The sequence below is a fragment of the Sardina pilchardus genome, chromosome 11 (assembly GCF_963854185.1).
Source record: "Sardina pilchardus chromosome 11, fSarPil1.1, whole genome shotgun sequence".
Classification (NCBI taxonomy): Eukaryota; Metazoa; Chordata; class Actinopteri; order Clupeiformes; family Clupeidae; genus Sardina; species Sardina pilchardus.
The window spans coordinates 25,987,693-26,007,672 of NC_085004.1; the positions used below are offsets into that span (position 1 = coordinate 25,987,693).

The window sequence follows — 19,980 nt, forward strand, 5'->3', positions numbered from 1 at the left end:
AGGGCTGCAGCTGTGGTGACACAGAACCTAAGTGCTCCGAGGCATTTTGTCCCCTGTTTTTGTCTTCCTCCCTTTCTCTCTCTTTCTCCATTTCTCTCTCTCTCTGTCTCTCTCTGTCTCTCTCTGTCTGTCCGTCTGTCTCATCATCAATGTCTGCGCTCCATCCATGTATGACTCTGTCTGGTAATCCTTCTAACCGTCTGGCTGTCACTCTGTAATTCTCAAAATCATGTTCCTATCGGTTTTCATATTCCCTGGAGATGGCCACAGGATTGATCCCTTTGAACGTGTAGCGTAGCTCACGCTCCCTAGTGCACCCTTGTCACAATGGATTAAGATGATTGAGCATCAATGCCTTTGGTATTATAGCCAACCTGACTAGGTTGTGTTTGTGCGTGTGTGTGTGTGTGTGTGTGTGTGTGTGTGTGTGTGCGCGTGTGTGTGTGTGTGTGTGTGTGTGTGTGATTGTTTGAGTGATGATGGTGTCCTGCATACCTTTGCCCATTACCCATTACCCATGGTAACATATGAGGTCACAGAAACTCATTCTTCTTCATAACACACAGTCTCTTCACATCTGATCTGGGGCCAGTACTATCATACCAGGATACTATCGATATCATAGTCATGGCACAGAAATGTTTTCATGCTTTCCATGTTAAAATGTCTGAAATCCCTAATGGTTATTGGGGTGTATTCATCGATGATCTTGAGTTTTTTGTTTTAAATCGTAAAGCTCTTGCCATCAGTGTTTTGCGTTAATCAGCACCCGATGTTCCACTGGGAGGTCAGGAGAGAAGGATGATGTTTGGTGGCTGTGTGGTTAACAGAGTTGGTCTCCTTTTGTCTCCTCAGTTGGGAGGTCAGGAGAGGAGGATGATGTTTGGTACAGTAAATGTGTCTGTGTGGTTAACAGAGTGGGTCTCCTTTTGTCTCCTCAGTTGGGAGGTCAGGAGAGAAGGACGATGTTTGGTACAGTGAATGTGGCTGTGTGGTTAACAGAGTTGGTCTCCATTTGCCTCCTCAGTTGGGACGACAGCAGCTCAGTGAGCAGCGGAATTAGCGACACCATCGACACCGATGACATCAACACCAGCTCCTCCATCAGCTCGTACGCCAACACGCCGGCCACTACGCGCAAAACCCTGAGCGGACAGGTAAGCACTTCTCCAACCTCACCTGGTGACCCGAACACCTAGTCGAGCAGCTGGTGATTCAGCTGATAGCCTCCAAAGCCCATTATGTGAAGGCTTTTACAGTGCGCGCTTGATTTGGTTATCCGGTATAAACCCCACCAACATCCAGTATAATCCAGTAATAGTCCAGTGGCCACTGGTGTTGCAATAACTTTCATGTGAGTGAAATATACAATTCAAAGTATAATTAGTCAAATATAATCAAAGTATACAAAACAGTGGACCCAGAGAGTGGACAGTAGAGTTTGGTGGTAGTATGTGAACACTGGTCTGTTAAGGGCCTGTCTGCTTGATGGATTGATCTGCCATATGCGATAGACATGAACATGCATTTGCAAAGAATGCATGCAAAGAAAAGACGTCATGTAACAACACTTGTTTTGGGTTTCATACATGTAGTTTCTGATGGGTAATAAGAGCCAGTTTCACGTCCCAACTCCAACCTGGTAGAGTCCCATGCCAGAGGGATGATTTCATCCGATGGGAATCGGGTTCAAAAATTCCCCACATAGTGCAGAGGGAAGAGAAAAAAAATCCTCAAACCACTTAATGAAATATGTTTTCATGGAGATCTTCTTTCTCTCTGCTTGCGGTTATAGACGTCTGTGTAACATAACCTTAGCAGTGTTGCTGGGGGTTGCTGATGCTTTGTTTCCACGGTTGCTGTTTTTTGGGGCTGTGTTATGGTCCAATCCACACTCTCGCTAATGTCTTTTATGACGGGGGTCATTTGTCTTTCACACAAAGCCTGCCTGGAGAGTCTGTCTTGAACTGACCTCTTAAAATGGACTGTGTGCTCAATCTCTTGAGCTTCTCTATATAGCTTCTATATAACCCACACACTCAATCTCTCTCTCTCTCTCTCTCTCTCTCTCTCTCTCTCTCTCTCTCTCTCTCTCTCTCTCTCTCTCTCTCTCTCTCTCTCTCTCTCTCTCTTTACAGTGTTTGTGTTTGCTGTCCTCTCACATTCCTGAGGTAGTTAAAATGGAGTGGGGGGGTAATAAAAACTTGACAAGTGGGCAACACCGCTGTGAACCTTGCAGCCTAAACGGCTAAATGTTTGAACAGGGCTCAAGCCATTAAATTCCAATTCAGAGGTGGCCACTGAAGAAAAACACAGAGACCGTATCGCTATCGACCGGTCCCGTAGAGTTCCGTATCGGCGGGTCCGTCAAGGTTTCCCAGGTTTCCCAGGCCAACGCCCAGCCTTATAATCCCCACAACGTTTTCTCAGCCGCCAAGGCCCATCATGCACCTCTCTCTCCCGAGAGGGCCGCGTCCCTTTTCAGCACCCTGGGCCTGCGCTCTAGGAAAACAAAGACGGGCGGAGACAAAGAGCTCGCTTGTGACCTCATTGCGTACCGAAAAAAAAAAAAAAAAACCTTCCTTATATATTAGCCAAGTGGGTCTCCCCTGTGGCTACGGTTTCCAGGGGCAACAAAAGGTCCTCTCAGCCATTCACCGGTAGCAATTATCACGAGGGAGGACAAAGTTATTGGACACCCCCCACAGGAGTCTGTGTCGCTGAATCACTTCCTAAACGCCCGTGACTGTGGAATCACCTGCGCACAGGCAGCCGTGCTGCGCTGGCCGTCATAAGAGAAAAGTAATAAGTTGGACATCAGTCATGCTACATGTTTCGTGCCTGGACGTCATGGCATGGATGCTGCACTGATTATTTCCCCTTTGCACTGTTATTGTAAGGCTGTGGCAGTAATGTAAGGTTTCATTACTACCATATTGCATGGCGGGGCCATATATCCAGAATGTCCATATATGAGAACAATGCAATAATGTATATGTTGAGCAGGCTGTATGGTGGGATCAGTTATCTGTGACTAAACTAGCTTTTTTGTTCCTCCCGGGTCCACAGCCACAGACGGACTCGGAGAAACACTCGGCGGTCGAGCGGCACTCCGCATGGTCCGGCGACGAGGTCAAGCGGTCAGACGGCGGTTCGGACAGCGGCGTGAAGATGGAGCACGGCTCCAAGTGGCGGCGCAACCCCTCGGACGTGTCGGACGAGTCCGACAAGGGCGGCTCGGGCCGTAAGATCCCCGCCATCTCGCAGACAGGGTCCTGGCGCCGTGGCATGACGGCACAGGTCGGGGTGACCTCGCCGCGCCCCAAGACTGGCACAACAGCGGGCAGCACGGGCACACTCAAAACTCACAGCGCTGGTAAGGGACGGGTGTCTTTAGCAGTCTAGGGGCTGACACATGCCTGTATGTTTGGTCTAAAGCTCTTATTGTCTGTCTTTAAGAGATTTATTAAGAGCTACATGTCTGTGTGTATGGTCTAAATCTCATAACACGTCATCACGTTTGGGCATTTCTTGGCGTTTCAAAACAGCTATTTACAGAAATGATACCGCTCTGCCCTGTGCTTGATAAACACCAGTATTATTTACAGTATGCAGTATGTAAAAATGCTTCTAGGGTTTCTTACTGGTGGGACCATTTAATTCTCAGAGAGACATAAAAAACATCTATTGGTGGTGAATAATTCTGATGTGTCAGCAGATATTGCCAGATCCCTCCAACTGAATTCTGGGCATGGTCTAATCTCCACAGGCAAGACAGACGACGCTAAAGTGTCTGAGAAGGGCTGCCTGCCGACACACTCCACCAGCATCCAGCGCTCGCCCTCCGACGCAGGCCGCACCAGCGGGGACGAGGGCCTGAGGAAGCCTTCCTCATCGTCATCTTCCTCGTCCTCCGCCAACACTTCCTCCGCGCGCATCCCCACCAGCACGTTCGGCTTCAAGAAGTCCAGCGGCGCCCTGGGGACCACCAGCAGCATCACCATGGTGACGGCCAGCGGGGCCACCATCACCAGCGGCTCGGCCACGCTAGGGAAGATCCCCAAGTCGGCGGCGCTGACGGTGGGAGGGCGGGGGGCGGCCCTGAAGGGGTCCTCCATCGACGGAGGAGGAGGAGGAGGAGGAGGAGGAGGAGGAGGAGGGGCGGGGCACGAGGACGGCTACCTGTCGTCCGGCATGCGCTCGGCGCTGCAGTACCGCAGCCTGCCCAGGCCCTCGCGCTCCGGAGCCGCCGCGCGCAACGGCAACCGCTCGTCCACCAGCAGCATCGAGTCCGGCCTGAGCGCTCGCGCCCCGGGCCTGTCGGCCCTCACCGGGCCCTCCAACGCCCACACACACTCCCACGCGCACGCCCACGGCCACACACACTCTCACGGCCACACCGTCACCACCGCCGCCGCTGCTGCCGCCGCCTCGAAGCCCTGCGACGTGCCCAAGGGTGGCAGCAGCACCCTGCCGTCCAACCAGACGGACCGGGAGAAGGGCGCCTCGGAGATGGACCCCACGAGGTCCAGTCCCCAGGGCTCCAGCGGAGGAGCCGCCACCATCCCCCAGACCGCCCGGCAGCAGGGCAGCAAGTACGCTGAGGTGTCCTCGCCAACGTTACGCAGGTAAACATACACACACACACACGCACACACACACACACACACACGCACACACTAGGGATCACAATGACATGCTTAAAAGTGGGCACTAGCAGAGATTCTAGTGTATTTGCAGGGGTTCATAAATGATAGCATGGGTTACATGGGTTAAAAATATAGCATTTTTGTGTTTTAGTGCAATATATTCATGCTGAAATATTACATTAATATAAAATAAAATTGGAAATAAATGATGCAATAGATCCACACATTTGGACAGCAAACACCCTTGCATACACACACACACAACCACACTGAAATGCACATGCATGGTACAGGTATGATATTCTAAACGTTACCATTGGTCTGACTGATGGAGAGTGTTCTCCTCTGTCTCTGACCCCTCCTGGTTCTGCGGTCTTGTGAGGCCCCCGCTCCGATGATGGATGTAGAGGCTGATGAATAGATGGAGAGAGATAACAAGAGAGACGGAAAGATCTTTTTTTCTCTCTCTCTCTCCTAAAGCTACACACATCTCCCTCCCCTCCTCTGCGTGCGGTTCAGGGTCAGCGGCTGGCCCTGTCTAAGTGACTGTTTACACAGCGCTTTTTGATGAGGTCACGAGAAGACAGCCGGGCTCGTGTTTCACCACCCACCTGTGTCCCGTTAGTGATGAGGAATGCTCTTCCGAGAGGAACTCTTTTCTCGGATGGGATTTGTTTTTTTTTTGTTTTTTTAAAGTCACACACTTCAGAGAGAATCCCATTGGGCAGTAAGACTTTCCGTAGAGTAGTCGGTGGGGGGGTGGGGGGGGGACGGATGGATGGGCGGAGGGGGCAGTGAGGATGGCCTCTGAGGCCCCCTGCTTGTTTGCGGAGTGTTAAAACATGATCCTTGGTCATGCAAAGGTCAGGTGGTCAGCACTGTAAATCTAATCCCCTCTCGTCAGCTCTGCTGCGGGTCATTCTTGTGTTGCAGAATGGACATCAGCAGTTTTCACTCAACAATTCATAGCTGTGATCGCTGAAATCTAATAACTGACTTTTTTTTCTTTCTTTTTCCCCCTTTTTTCCTGTCTTTTTTCTTTCTTTTTTTACATCTGCCTGTATCTCTGTCTATCTTTCTGTTTCCTGCCTCTGTCTTTCTCTGTATCTCTTTTCTGTCTCTCCCTCCCTCTCTCTATCTCTCCCTCCCTGTCTTTCTCTCCCTCTCTCTCTCCATCTCTCTCTATCTCTCCCTCCCCTCCCTGTCTCTCCCTCTCTCCCAGGCTCTTTGGTGGCAAGGCCGGTAAGCAGCAGGCTCCGGTCACCACTGCCGAGAGCATGAAGAACTCGGTGGTCATCTCCAACCCGCACGCCACGCTGGGACACACCCAGAGCTCGGGGCCCCTGGACTCCCCGTCCACCGGGCCCTGCGGCGGCGGCGGTGGTGGTGGGGGTAGCGGTGGCAGCAGCCCGCTGTACGGGGGCCGGGCAGTGGGCACGCTGGGGACCCTGGGCAGCGAGCCGGCCTCCAGCCCCGGCTCAGTCTACTCCACGGGCACGGGCACCTGGGGCACCACCATGAGCAGCTCGTCGGCGCTGGGCTACCCGTCCGTGTCCAGCATGCACACCAGCAGCGAGTCCATCGACATGTCGCTGGGCAGCGGGCCGCACCGAGACCACGACGCCGGCCACGCCATGCTGGCCAGGACCGGCAGCGCCAAGACCGGCATGTCCGAGAGGTGAGAGAGACGCATAGGGGTTGGATCTGTCCGTCATTCATGCATTCCATCTGAGTGCGTCTTTAATACGTCCATGTTTGATACAGTGTGTGTGTGATGTTTCTGGGTTATGGTGGAGATATGGGGAGAGTTTCAGCCTCTGTGTTTTTGTGGATATTTTGATATCAAAAGTTGATGTTTGCTGATGGAGCTTTGGTGCAGGTTTCATACAAAGAATCAGCAGATGGACTTGCAGAATTAAGGAAAGCATAAAGATATTTCAGACACCAGCATACATATATTTTTGGACCTTGTATCCTCTTAGGATAGAAAAATGGTGTTTCTGAGATCAAAGTACATCTAATATGTATGGACGCAGTGTCTCTAAAACCTTTGGTGTGATCTGAAATTTGGGTCTCTATAATCTATAATGTAATATCTCCTCTTGTCTTATCCCTTCTCCTCTTTCTCTTTACATCTCTCCATTCCTCTCTCTCCCTCTGTGTGTGTTTCTACTCTATCCCTCGTTCTCCATCTCCCTCCCCGCCCCCAGTCCCCTCTCCTCTCCCTCCGCTAGTCCCAAATTCAGCCGCAACACATTACCACGGAAACAAGAGAGGTAATGGGTTTTGTGTGACCTGGCGCTGCTGCTTGTGGCCTTTGTTGTGACTAAACTCCGTGGCTTCTTTGTTTGCTCTTTGTGTGTGTGTGTGTGTGTGTGTGTGTGTGTGTTTGGATAACCCTCCAGTTAATGAGACATGAACCCCGGCTACATATGAGAAGTGGGTGTCTTTTACTGTCAGTCAGAGCCGTAGATAGATACAGCTATGCTATCAGTGTTCAAACAGTGCCCTCTAGTGGGCATAGTTATGTATTAAGTGAGTTCTCTCATAAGTTTCAATGCTCGCCGTTAACGGGTTCTGACACTCTGTATATTGAAGTGGCAAACAGAATACATTACTGAGGACACTTTTTTCAGTTTCCACTCAACAGAAATAGAAGAATTCACTTTAAATGTAATTAAAGACTCAAATGTCTGAGCATTCTCCTTTTACTATTGGTGTAGTAAATATCCTCTGAAACACTTTATAAGGAAACAAGGCGATTTCTACTGTAATCTGTGTGGCTGTGTGTGTGTGTGTGTGTGTTTCTGAGTTCACCAGTCTGTCTGTCTGTCTGATGGTCTGTCTTTGGAAGACACAAGTTAAGAGACATGATGAAGTGTTGTGGTTAGTGAGTGGTACCACATCTCCTGTCCCTCTCGCTGAAGTGTGTCTCTCCCCTCCCCTCCCACAGTGACTCAAACAGTGATAGAAACACGCTCCCCAAGAAGGGACTCAAGTACAGGTGCGCCGCGCGCTCTCGCCAGCCTCGCCATGTGCACAAGTCTCGCTCTTTGTCACAGCACACCTCCTCTCATCCAGTGCTTTTGTCTCTCTCTCTCTCTCTCTCTCTCTCTCTCTCTCTCTCTCTCTCTCTCTCTCTCCCTCTCTCTCTCTCTCTCTCTCTCTCTCTTTCTTTCATTCTCTCTTTTGTTTTCTCAGTCTTTCTTTGTGTTGCTTTTTCAGTGCTTTCTTTTTTCCTTTCACTTGTTCTCTCTTTCTCTTTCCTTCTTTCCTTCTTTCTTTTTCATTCATTTTGCTCTCTTGCTCTCTTTCTTTCTCTCTCTGTCTTTTCTCCTCTTCTCCACTCCCTGTGCTTCCAGGCTTATGTACACTCAGGCTTGTTTCTTGGGCGATGCTTTCACATTTTGCACACGTTTGTTTTTGGGTTTTTTTGCGCTTCCTTTTGAGAGCATGCCACCAGCCACGCGTGTTTGTGTGTGTGTGTGTGCGCACAACCGCTACAGAATCACGTTTTGTGTTTGCACTTGTGTGTGGGCTCTGTTTGGTGTATTTCTGTTGCCATTAAATCCTGTTTTCTTCCTAGGTTGATGTGTGCTGATATGCCTATGTGTTCCAGTTGATGTTGCAGCACTTTTTTGTTTGTTTGAAAATCTGGATGTTATTACTTCTGTATTTAAAAAACCTAACAGGGCTTCATTTTCTCATTAATTGTATTATCATTTATAACCTCATGATACTTAATGGTTTATGGTATTTTTTTTGCCTGTCAGACAAAGTATTAAGCTATTGCATTTAAAGTAAATCAATAACAGTTAAATGCTTGGTGTGTTTCCCAGCAATGATGCTATTCCTCTAGAAGACTAAACAAAATAACTTCTGAAAAAAAAAACCCCACAAGCATTTGCATATATTTGTGTGTGTCTTTCCTCCCTGCCACGAGCACTTTGTTATGGCGTGTGACCCGTGTTGTGTTGTGTTGTGTTGTGATGTGATGTGTTGAGTGTCGTCTCTTACGCGTCTCTGTCTGCATCTCGCCCCGTGCCACAGGTACACGCCCTCCTCACAGCTGCGTAGCCACGAGGAGGCGCGCGATTGGCTGCGCTCGCACTCCACCAGCGGCCTGCAGGACTCGGCCAGCAACTCGCCCTTCTCCACCGGCTCCAGCCTCACCTCGCCCTCGGGCACGCGCTTCAACTTCGCCCAGCTCGGTCAGTCGCCACAACCATCGACATTCACATTGACATACATTTATTTATAAATATATATTATACTGTGTATTTATGTTTTTAAGTATTAAGTGTAACTATGTCATCATGTATTTAAGATCATATGTAAATACACGCACCATGAGAGTGCAGAGGTTTAAGTACTAGTCAAGGAGTAGGAGTAGGAGATGGAGGAAGATGGCAGTTGAGAGGGAGTATGGGTTAGCATGCTAACAATAAAGGAAACAACATACTGTACAACATCCTGCAACACCACAAGCAACAGCAGTGTCCTGGGGCAATGAGAATGGACAGGGCGAACGCCAAGCTGACATGTTCTGGTGTTGACCGCTAACCAATTCTCTGATGTCGTATCTGGTTTTACAGCGAGCCCTACCACAGCGGCACAGATCAACCTGGCCAGCCTGCGCAACAACGGCCTGACCAATCAGGACAGCTCGCTGGACCCGGGAGACTCCCGCCTGCGCAACTCCTGCATGTCACTGGACGAGAAGACCAGGACCATGAGCCGCTCCGGGTCCTTCAGGGACGGCTTTGAGGAAGGTGAGGGATCAGGAGATTAGTGATTAGTGAGTGAGTGAGTGAGTGAGTGAGTGAGTGAGTGAGTGAGTGAGTGAGTGAGTGAGTGAGTGAGTGACTGACTGACTGACTGAGTGAGTGAGTGACTGAGTGACTGAGTGACTGAGTGAATAACTCTTGAGTGAGAGGGGGAAGAAGGAAGAGATGGATGAATGAATAAATACATTAATTAATGAAGTGAGTGAGAGGGAGCAATAGGGTGGATTTGGCTCTGATTGAGCTACTATAGATTGAATGGGTGAGCTAGAGTGTGAGTTTCATAAGGAATGCAGTGATGGCAAGATTCCTCCACCTATCTCTCCCTCCTCCTAGCCATCTGTCTCTCATTAGAAATGACCCAACATGCTCTTAGTTGTCCAGAGACCAGTGAACTAGCACCCGGACCAATGAGAGAGCTCAGCTGCCGATATTGTCGGCCAAGAGCATCCTGGCTGTCTAGCAGCAGGAGGCCATGTAATGGCCATGTTTGTTTAATGTAATAGATGCAGGATTACAACAGCAACACGGCTGGACATCCCATTCTGCCTCACATCAGGGATTAAATAATCCCCTCTCCTCTCCGCCCGCCCCTAATGTGGTCTCATTTTCAGTCTTTGATACTTTTTTTTTATTCAGCCACTTATTATTTGGATGCCAGCACCAGTAAGTCGGGCCCAGCTGCCTCTTTTTCACTCTGCCTGTGTGTGGCGGTCCCGAGTCTATTCAGCGGCCTCGCGCGTCGTCAGGCAAACATTTGCTCATCTATTCACGGGGCCAAATCCTATCAGTTTAAGTACACAGAGATCGCAGACGGCAGAATCAGCGGCCGCCGCCGCTTTTCTCGTCCACTGCAGGAACGTGAGCTGGACAGAAAAGCGGCCATTGTGCGGCGTCAATAGAGGCTAGTGTTGCATTCATGTCAGTCAGGACCCCTGTCTGTTATGTGCTGGAACTCGGCCACTTATCTTTCGATAGGCGTCTCAGAGAAAAGGGTTTCACAAGGAGCGGGGCGAGCTATGAGGGAGTGGGCTAAGCCACCTCTGTGTAACGTAATCTCGCAACTTCATTCAGGGAAACGATACTTCCTTACAAAGAAGGGTTGCCGTAGAAACCTCTGACATCTGATCATATCTTTCAAAGTGCCAAAAAGTGTGACCGAGAGTAGGGGAAAAGAACAACAACTTTCAGCCGTGTTCTTAGTTACAATCATGTCTTTTGAGAATCAGCTGTGAACACCAAAGGCAGCTGGTTAAATAAAGATTAGGATAAGTTAACCAGAAGAAAATCTCAGCCGTGCCATGAGACCGAAAACAGCTCTGTTGTGCTCTGGCGTGAATCCTAAAGATGGCAGAGCTTTTAAACCCACTGACACTGTAACCAGAGAACCACTTGTTGAGAGAGCTGTGGGAATTTGTGCCATCCTCACACACACACACACACACACACACACACACACACACACACACACACACACACACACAACAAAACTGAGACTAGAGCAAGGTGTGTATGTTATTATAGACCTTTCGTTGGAGACATGTCATCCTACAGTATGTATCCTATACTTCTCTATCTCTCCCTCTCTATCCCTCTTTTTCTGGGAACTGTTTCTCTTTCTCTCTTTGTCTCACTTTCTCTCTCCGTCTCTCTGCTAACTCCTCCAAACATACCCTGTTCTCAGTTCCCACCCCGAGGACTCCTCAAATACTAATTATAAAGCTGTTACAGACACAGAGGGGGTTTATTATCAGGAAGCAGGATAAGTTTCAAGTCAGATACGCAAAGCCTCGGGACCTGTGTGTGTGTGTGTGTGTGTGTGTGTGTGTGTGTGTGTGTGTGTCTGTGTGTGTGTCTGTGTCTGTGTGTGTGTGTGTCTGTGAGTCCTTTGCATGTGTGTGGATCAGTGCATGTTCTTATATTTTTTTGCATATTTATGTGCTGATATGTGAGTGTGTTTGTGTGTGTGAGTGTGTGTATCAGTTTATGAGTGTGTGATATCATGTTTGTGTTTGTGTGTGTATGCGTGACCGCAAGCGTGTGCGTGAGAGTGTTTATGTCGGTTGGTGTGTTTTGTGTTTCCGAGGAGTTGAGTTTCTGGAGCGTTGTTTGGTATGATAACACACTGTCAATCACCCTCACTGGTCCCTCCCAGATAGTCATTACCACGGTTACACGCCGCGACACTTGACCCCGTCATCCTACCTCCCCTCTGTTCACACCTCAGGAGCATTTATCACAGAAATGTGTCGTGTGCGGTCTCAGCGTTGGACTAGATTTCTTATTGGACTGTTCAAATTTGGCCCCACATCTGATAAATGAATCTCAAAGTATTGTAGCCCTCCTCCATTCAGTCTGTCACTCTATATCTCTATCTCTCTCTCTCTTTCTCTTTGTTATATTTCTTTTTTCCTGCTTCTTTCTTTTTCCTTTTCTTTCTCTTTATTCTTCCTCTCTCTCCTTTCCTCATTCTTCTTCTCCTTCCCTCCTCAAACTCTCTCTCTCTCTCTCTCTCTCTCCATCCCTTTCCCGCTCCCTCTCCATCTCCTGGGTGATCTCCCTGTGAGGTCTGTCATCAGTCTCCCCCGTGACCGCGTACCCACAACCCCCCTTGGCGGCAGCGGTGGCCCCGGCTCTGCGCCGCTCTCAGCATAGGAAGTGAGCGAGTGAGCGCGCCCCGTGGGAGGATGCTGATTGGCCGATTAAAGGCGCCTGTGTTGACTGGCGTGATTTATAGGGCTGTAATTTGTCGTCCACACCCCGACACTCCCCTTGACCATGGAAGCAAGAGTGTGGTTGTGTGGTTGTGTGTGTGTGCGTGTGTGTGTGTGTGTGTGTCTGTCTCTCTGTGTGTATGTGTGTGTGTGTGTGTGTGTGTGTGTGTGTGTGTGGGATGATCTCTTCCAAAACAGCCTTTCATTGGTATTACTTCTATCACTGAGGCAAAGGAGCAAGTCAGGTTAGGACAAGTTAGGTTAGCTTGATCTGAAGCTTTCCTTGCTACTGCTGGGGGAAGAGGTTGTTATATGAAAAAAATGGCAAAGATAGCTTTTATGAGTCATGTTTTGAATTGATGGGTTAATAACTAGGTGTGAGTGTGTGTGTGTGTGTGTGTGTGTGTGTGTGTGTGTGTGTGTGTGTGTCCCCTCAAAGTTCAACAGAGCCTCAAATGTTCTTCTGTGTGTGTTTTCCCTCTTTGTTTGTAGTTCACGGCTCCTCACTATCCCTGGTGTCCAGCACTTCCTCCATCTACTCCACGGTGAGTGTTCCTCCCTCTATATCTATATTGTCATTTACCAGAACAACACCCAGAGGACTTATCAAGCCATTGTCCATCAGTGGGCATTGCTTCCTGTGAGGGTCCGTCATGATGTAATCCCTTAAGTGCGCAACCACAACCAAGCTCTCTCCGGAGCGAGCCTGTTATTAATTGCTCAGATCAGTCACTTGGGAATTGCTCAATTCGAGTGTAATTACCGGCACGTATCAAGTTCCCGCGCCAGTCCTGTCCCGGCAGTGGAGCTTGAGAGCCAGGAGCTGCTCTCGAACCAGACAGTGGATGTTTGCAAAGTAAACTTTGGCTGGTGCTCTGTGCTCAAAGACACGCCCACGTGTAGAGCCCGAGCCAATCAGTGCTGGGTGTGGGCCAGGTTGGCCACACCCCCACAGGTGCGCAGTAAAAAAAAAGCCTCAGGTCTCTATATTCACCTGAGCAGGTGTCGTTTTAGGCTTTTAGAGATAGTTCCCGCTGCGGGTGAGGTGTGTGTGTATGTGTATCTGAGTGTGTGTAGAGAGAGAGAGAGAGTAACTGGAGCTGGCTAGTACAGCTTTGAGTAGAGATTAGAGTCGTTTGAGAGGGTCGTGTGGGACTACAGGCTACTGACCGAGACCGATCCAAGATGATGGCCACTCTGTCCCTCACGGGAGCAGTCACACCCTGGGGGAGCACGGTAGGGAGACACACCGGTCAGCCCAGCACCTGACCCTAATGAATAGTGAATATACTAGTTTCTATCTAGGAGTATTGATTACTGTCCAATGTAATGCTCTATGTGCAGTGGTGAGGTCTGACCACTCCCTGAGCCTCAGACGAAGCTGACCAGTTACTGCGTGATTTGCATTGTGTTGCTATGTGATGTCTGTGCTGCTGGTCTAGAGATGGTGTGCTGTATGCTGTGCCATAGGAGTGCACTGCGCTGTTTTGTTTGCTTTCATCAGGCTCCGCACTGTTATGACAACTTGGCCTTTATCAACACACACACGCGCACACACACGCACACACACGCACACACGCACACACACACACACACACACACACACACACACACACACCTACACACACACACACACTCACACACACACGCACACACACACGCACACACACTCAAACATTACATAGAGTGAGAGAAGAGACATTTGACATACAGACAGACACACATGCACATACATGACCTGACCTCGTACTGTTGTGACAGGTTATCAGCCCCAGCCAGACATAATCGGTTAAGGGATAATCATTTGAGAGGCTTCACTGTGTGCAATAACACTTGTCAACTCCTCCCCGCGGCCATCCACACCTTCACAGCAACTGCCACACAACCAAAACAGCAGGTTCACCGTGCGCAGACATACCAGAGTGAGATGCGACAATGTGTTTGTAGACAATTACCGACCTGGAATTTCCTTTTGCTCACTCACAACAAGAGTCAAATGCCTGGAAGGTCATTTGTCTTGCTTTTGTCATATGACATAAGTAGTTAAACAACAAATGTTGTTGTTTTTTTCCGAAAGCATCATACAATGATGTAATACTATTGTTTGTTTTTGTTTTGTGCGTGTGTGTGTGTGTGGGTGAGAATGTACAGAATATTTGTGTGCGTGTGTGTTAAACATTGTTCACCATAGCACTCCATTGTTTAGCCAATCCCCCCCCCCCCCCCCCCCAATCAATTACACTAGTCTGGCTTGGTGTTCCACCTTCTTGCAGGCTATTGCCTTCAGGAGCTGTCTTGTGTCTTGTGTCTGTCTCCTAGACATGGGCATTGATAGACACCCATGTGCCTCGCCACCTCTCATTTGAACAACTACTGCTCATAAATCACACGAGACTTCAGAGCAAGAATGAAACATGCTGTAGGCCCCCCTGTCTGCACTAAGTTATAGTCTGACAAAAAAGCTTTGTTGGAGACTGACAATGTAGCCTGAAGGTGTACTCTGAGTGAGTGAGTGAGTGTGTGTGTGTGTGTGTGTGTGTGTGGGTGTGTGATTATACCCCCACCCTCTAATGGCTCCATAAGGAACACAAGATATGCACTCCTCCTTGTACAGCGTGATTTCATCCCTCTCTTTTTTGCACTCTCTTTCCAGACGGAGGAGAAATCACAGTCGGAGGTGAGAGCCGCTTCAGTGTCTTTCTTTTTTCTTTGCTATCTCCCTCGTTCTCCTCATGCTCCCTCACTCATTCGGGGGACCATCCCTTACTTCCCTTTTCCCTCCATCTCCATCTGTCTCTCCATCCCTTGTTCCAATCTCTCTCTCTCTCTCTCTCTCTCTCTCTCTCTCTCTCTGTCTCATTTGGAGTCTTTATTTGCCTTCCCTTTCCTTTCGGCGGAGCTGTTGTGAACACAAATACGGGGGGCCACTATGGGTCTGGTGTTCAGTTACACACAGCCCCTTGTTCCTTACACACACACGCACACACACACACACACACACACACACACACACACACACACACACACACACACACACACACACACACACACACACACACACACACCTGTACATGTAGTACAGTTGGCCCGAGCTCTGTGCACATGCACCTGTGTGGTGTTTTTCTTTCTCTCTCTGTTCCCTCCTCTATTTTCCCCCTCTGTCATTTTCTTTCTTTCTTCGCCTGCTTGCTTTCATTTTCCTCTCCCCCGCTCTTTTTTCAGTCGCCACAGATGTTATTCCCCACCCTGCCTCACCCACCAGCCTGAGAGAGAGAGAGAAAAAAAACCTAGCATATGAAGAGAGGCCCTCCATCAATCTCCTTCGCTCATACAGTTTCTGTCCTTTTCTTTTCTCTCCTCTTCCTCCCTCCCTCCCTCCCTCCCTCCCTCTCTCTCTGTCTCTCCCCCTCTCAGATCCGAAAGCTTCGCCGAGAGCTGGACGCCTCCCAGGAAAAAGTGTCCGCCCTGACCACGCAGCTCAGCGCCAACGTAAGTTGTCCGCCGAGATCGTCCGCCTCCGCAAACCACGCCGCTCTGGTTTATTTTCGTTCCCGTCTTCTGGACATTTTGTTTTGGTTTCGGGCGAAAAAAAAGAGAAAAAAAAGAGCCCTCTGGCCGCTCTCTGCGCACCCGCGTGTCACGGCCACGGCCTTTGGCGTGGCGTTAGGCGTAACTGTTGTTGTTGTTTTGGAAAAACCCAACGTGTAGCAGCACCAGCTCGGCGTTCCGATGTAAAGCAGTTCGGAACAGCTCTTAATCCCTTCAGACGCGCGAGGCAGAAGTTTCCGGTAGTTGCGGTCTAGACTGTACCTGCTGGCTGCTTTCCACTGTTATTGTTGTGACGACAAAAGCTCTTTTGTCTGCTCACTCCCAAACTGCTTTGCAAAGGGTAAACATCTCTTTAAGGAAATGACCTCTGTTAAGTGTAGTGATGAAAGATGCCAACGCGACAAAAGACAAGATGGGTTATTGGAAAGATTCTTTTTGTGTGTGTGATTCATTGAGGATTCTTTTCATAAAACCTAAGTCTTTGTCCTCACTTTTGTCGCTTAGTGACTTACGACGATGTAGTTAATCCTTGTTGTTGAAGTGTTTGATAAATCTTCAAATGCCTTGTGGTATAGTTATTTTTCTGTGGACAGGGAGGTGTCCAGATAAATATTAGATCAACAATAAACTACTACAATTGAGGCAGATATGCTGTGGAAATAGCACTTTCCAGAAATTATGACAAATGATTCGCTGACTTTTGGGAAAAATGGATTGTTCGAGACAGAATTTCTCTCTGTCCAAAGTTTCTGCACATCGTATGCCACTGGTTTGCCTTGTTTTGGGTGTCAGTATTATGGGTCTGTTTTCATTTGCTGTCTTCAGGCCCATCATTGCTGGAGCTCTTGAAGTGTTCCTAGTGTGTCAGCAGCAACATCTGCACACTTCTCCTTTAAAAGTGAATGAAAAAGCATTGTGAGTGAAGAACTCTGCCGTTCAGGTCTAAACAGGGCACCAGACCGTCCCCAGAGAGCCTCCGCTCCGCTCCTCTCCGCTCCCCTCCTCTCCGCTCCGCTCCTCTTGATCTCTCAGGATTTACGACCCGCGCCGGGCCTGAGGAGGGCCAGAACAAAGCTCCCGACTCCTCCTCCGACATTTTACTAGATGTTCCAGACATGTGAATACACAGGTACTATCACAAGAGACGGCTTCTGAAGTAGAGAGGGAGAGAGACAGAGGAAATCATCACTCATAGTGGGGAGGGGAAGAAAAGATCCCCCCCCTCCCCCTGTCCTAGGAGAGCGTGTCGGTTTGTGGAGGAGCAGCCGAGGTTGTCCGCGGGCGGCACACACCTGTTGTGTAACTGAGCCCACGAGGGATGGGCGCTGGAGCTGTGATATAAGGATGTCATGCTTGCTTGGGTTGATCGATTCGGCCTCACGCTATGCAGCTCTGAGGGATTAGAGGGGCTCTGCTACGGCGTACGCCTGGGCCTTGTCTGTGGTGCATACACACACACACACACACACACACACACACACACATACACACACGTTTGGGCCTTGTCTGTGGTGCACACACACACACACACACACACACACACACACACACATACTTAAACACATGTCTGGGCCTTGTCTGTGGTGCATGCACGCATGCACACACACACACACACACACACACACACACACACACACACACACACAAATATGCCAAACAAACCGAACACACACACACACACACAAACACATGTCTGGGCCTTGTCAGTAGCAAGAGTGGGTGGTTGTTTGGGTTTGGTTTAGGCTTGTCCGTGTGTATTTATGTGTGTGTGCGTGTGCGTGTGTGCATGATTGAACTCCCAGTGCACTCTAGTGCTGCTCACGTAATGTGATGTCTGAGTGTGAGACAGGGTCATTGCCTGTATTTGCCATTCTGTGGCCTGATGAGAATCCCGTTTGTGGGGCACGCTTTGATCCGAGAGCCCCCTGGACGCCATTGCATTGTTCCTCCTGGAAACACAGCTCACTCTCCTACTCAAGCTGTTGACTCAAGCCTGTCTGGACTGCCCAGATCCCGGGTGCAGTCTGTCTCTCTCTCTCTCTCTCTCTCTCTCTCTTGCTGGCTGTCCTCTCGAGAGTGTCTGTGTCTGGAGTGGGTAATCTGGCGTAGGTGTGACCCCCCCCCCCCACACACACACACACACAGGCACTCACACACATATGTCACGATGCCTGTTTTTATCACGACGCGCGAGAGAAACACGAGGCGCTAGACAACAAGTCGGCAAGTCAGCGCTGAAGTATGTCAAGGTCCCGCTCTGTCTCTGCTTTGTCTGCTGGAGTTATCAGCAGCTATGGGGGCGGCAGTGGGACCCGGGAGCGGGGTGGGGGTGTTGGGGATAGGGTGGAGTGGGGTGGAGTGTATCAGAACATCAGCCCAGTTAAGTCCTCCTCCGTCAGCCCCAGCAGTCAGTGTGGAGCTCGGTTGTCAGACTCCCCTCACTCTTACACTCACACTTACACTCACACTCACACTCACACTCACGGTGTCGGGGCTGGCTGGCTGGCTGGCTATGGCGGAGGGTAGGGCAGAGCCTCCGGAGCCGGAGGGGAGCGTGCTGCCCTGGCTGCCCCTGAACAGCTACCCCTCGCTGGGGCTGAGCCGGAGCAGGCCGCCCGGGGAGCACGGGAGAGGGCAAGCACAGGAGCTGGAGGCCAGCGGATTTGGGGGTAGTCAGGCCACACGGTCAGATCTTGAGGTGCGATACTGTGTGTGTGTGTGTGTTTGTGTGTGTCCTATGCCATATCTGGATAGGCTTTTTTCGCCATCATTGTTTTCATAGCAATGGTTGTTGTATGGCTTTATCGGGGATTGATAGCCTTGGGACCTTATCAGGTGAAATTGTGATATGATGAAATCACTCATTTGTTCCTCATGTCTGTGTCCCTCTCTCTGTTGGTTATGTTGTGTAGGCTCACCTGGTGGCTGCCTTTGAGCAGAGTTTGGCCAACATGACCATCCGTCTGAAGAACCTGACCATGACAGCGGAGCAGAAGGTGAGAAGAGTCTACCAGAACAGCAATTAGACAGAACTTAGAACAGCGACAGATATGATAATTGTCAATCGTTTTTCAAGACATTTTTCAAGCTTGCTCCTCTGTTAATTCTGTTCTGTATTTCTCTCTTGTGTGTGTGTGTGTGTGTGTGTGTGTCTGTGTCTGTGTGTGTGCACACCAGGACTCTGAGCTGAATGAACTGAGGAAGACCATTGAGCTGCTGAAGAAGCAGAATGCAGTAGCCCAAGCGGCCATCAATGGCGTCATCAACACCCCGGAGCTCCCACACAAGACTGACAAGACAGGTACGCGCCTCCGGGACACTCACACACACACAGACCCGCATTTAACGTCTGTACTCTTATCGTCAGTAGCCTCTTATCAGCCTGTGTCTGTAATCTTTTGACACACTTTTGTGAGAAAGTTCAGCATATACCAAAATAGAACTTTTAGCAAGTGCACGGCTGCATAAAGCCATTTGTATGTGCCTGAGACTGCCTTATTGACACTTTGTGTGTGTGTGTGTGTGTTTGTTTGTGTGTGTGTGTGTGTGTGTGTGTGTGTGTGTGTGTGTGTGTGTGTGTGTGTGTGTGTGTGTGTGTGTGTGTGTGCAGCCGGGAGTAATGGGTCGGGGCAGCCAGACCTGCGCATCCGCAGACAGCACTCGTCGGACAGCGTGTCCAGCATCACCAGTGCCACTAGCCACTCCAGCCTGGGCAGCAACATGGACAACCCCGAATCAGCCAACTGCAAGAACAAGAAGAAGAAGAACTGGGTAAGTGCGGGCCATCACGCTTATTGTGTGTACTCTCACACACATGGAGACAACAAATAGAGTGAAGAGTTTGGTTTCAAAATGCAATATCTCATTTTTCAAGAATAGACATAAATTATATATATTTTTTTATTATTGTGCATTTCAGGTAGTATCAAACAAATTGCAGATGTGTTTTGATTAAGTGAAGATAAATCAAATAGCGATAACTGCAATTCATCTGATATTACTTGAAAAAAAACAAAAAAAAGATATCCAAATTGAGGATATAGCAGTTTGGAACAAAACTCTTCAAATGCTCAAGTCCTCCACAGACATTATCAGATGCACACAGAGTCAGTGAAGCGATAGAAAAGTGCACAGGATGTACATTCAGCCTTGATGAAGTAATGGACTTCTGGAGAAGCTCGTTAAAAGAGGCGTGCCTGAGCGTTGAGCGAGTTGTACTTCTTTTGGAGAAACGTCTGGGGATTTGTTTTAGTTCTGCCCCAGTGGCGGGTGATCCCAGGTGTG

The 19,980-nt window shown here is 49.3% G+C and overlaps 1 protein-coding gene across 1 annotated transcript in view; it reads left to right on the plus strand.

The window, feature by feature from the left end:
- Positions 1-19,980, plus strand: part of nav2a (neuron navigator 2a) — a 218,943-nt gene that overhangs the window by 189,397 nt on the left and 9,566 nt on the right. The window contains exons 11-22 of the mRNA XM_062548737.1: positions 1,028-1,157; positions 3,070-3,376; positions 3,770-4,628; positions 5,872-6,327; positions 8,700-8,860; positions 9,245-9,421; positions 12,640-12,692; positions 14,801-14,824; positions 15,562-15,636; positions 18,609-18,692; positions 18,874-18,997; positions 19,307-19,467. Of these exons, the coding sequence (XP_062404721.1) occupies positions 1,028-1,157; positions 3,070-3,376; positions 3,770-4,628; positions 5,872-6,327; positions 8,700-8,860; positions 9,245-9,421; positions 12,640-12,692; positions 14,801-14,824; positions 15,562-15,636; positions 18,609-18,692; positions 18,874-18,997; positions 19,307-19,467 (2,611 nt within the window). The remainder of the gene's footprint in view (positions 1-1,027; positions 1,158-3,069; positions 3,377-3,769; positions 4,629-5,871; positions 6,328-8,699; positions 8,861-9,244; positions 9,422-12,639; positions 12,693-14,800; positions 14,825-15,561; positions 15,637-18,608; positions 18,693-18,873; positions 18,998-19,306; positions 19,468-19,980) is intronic.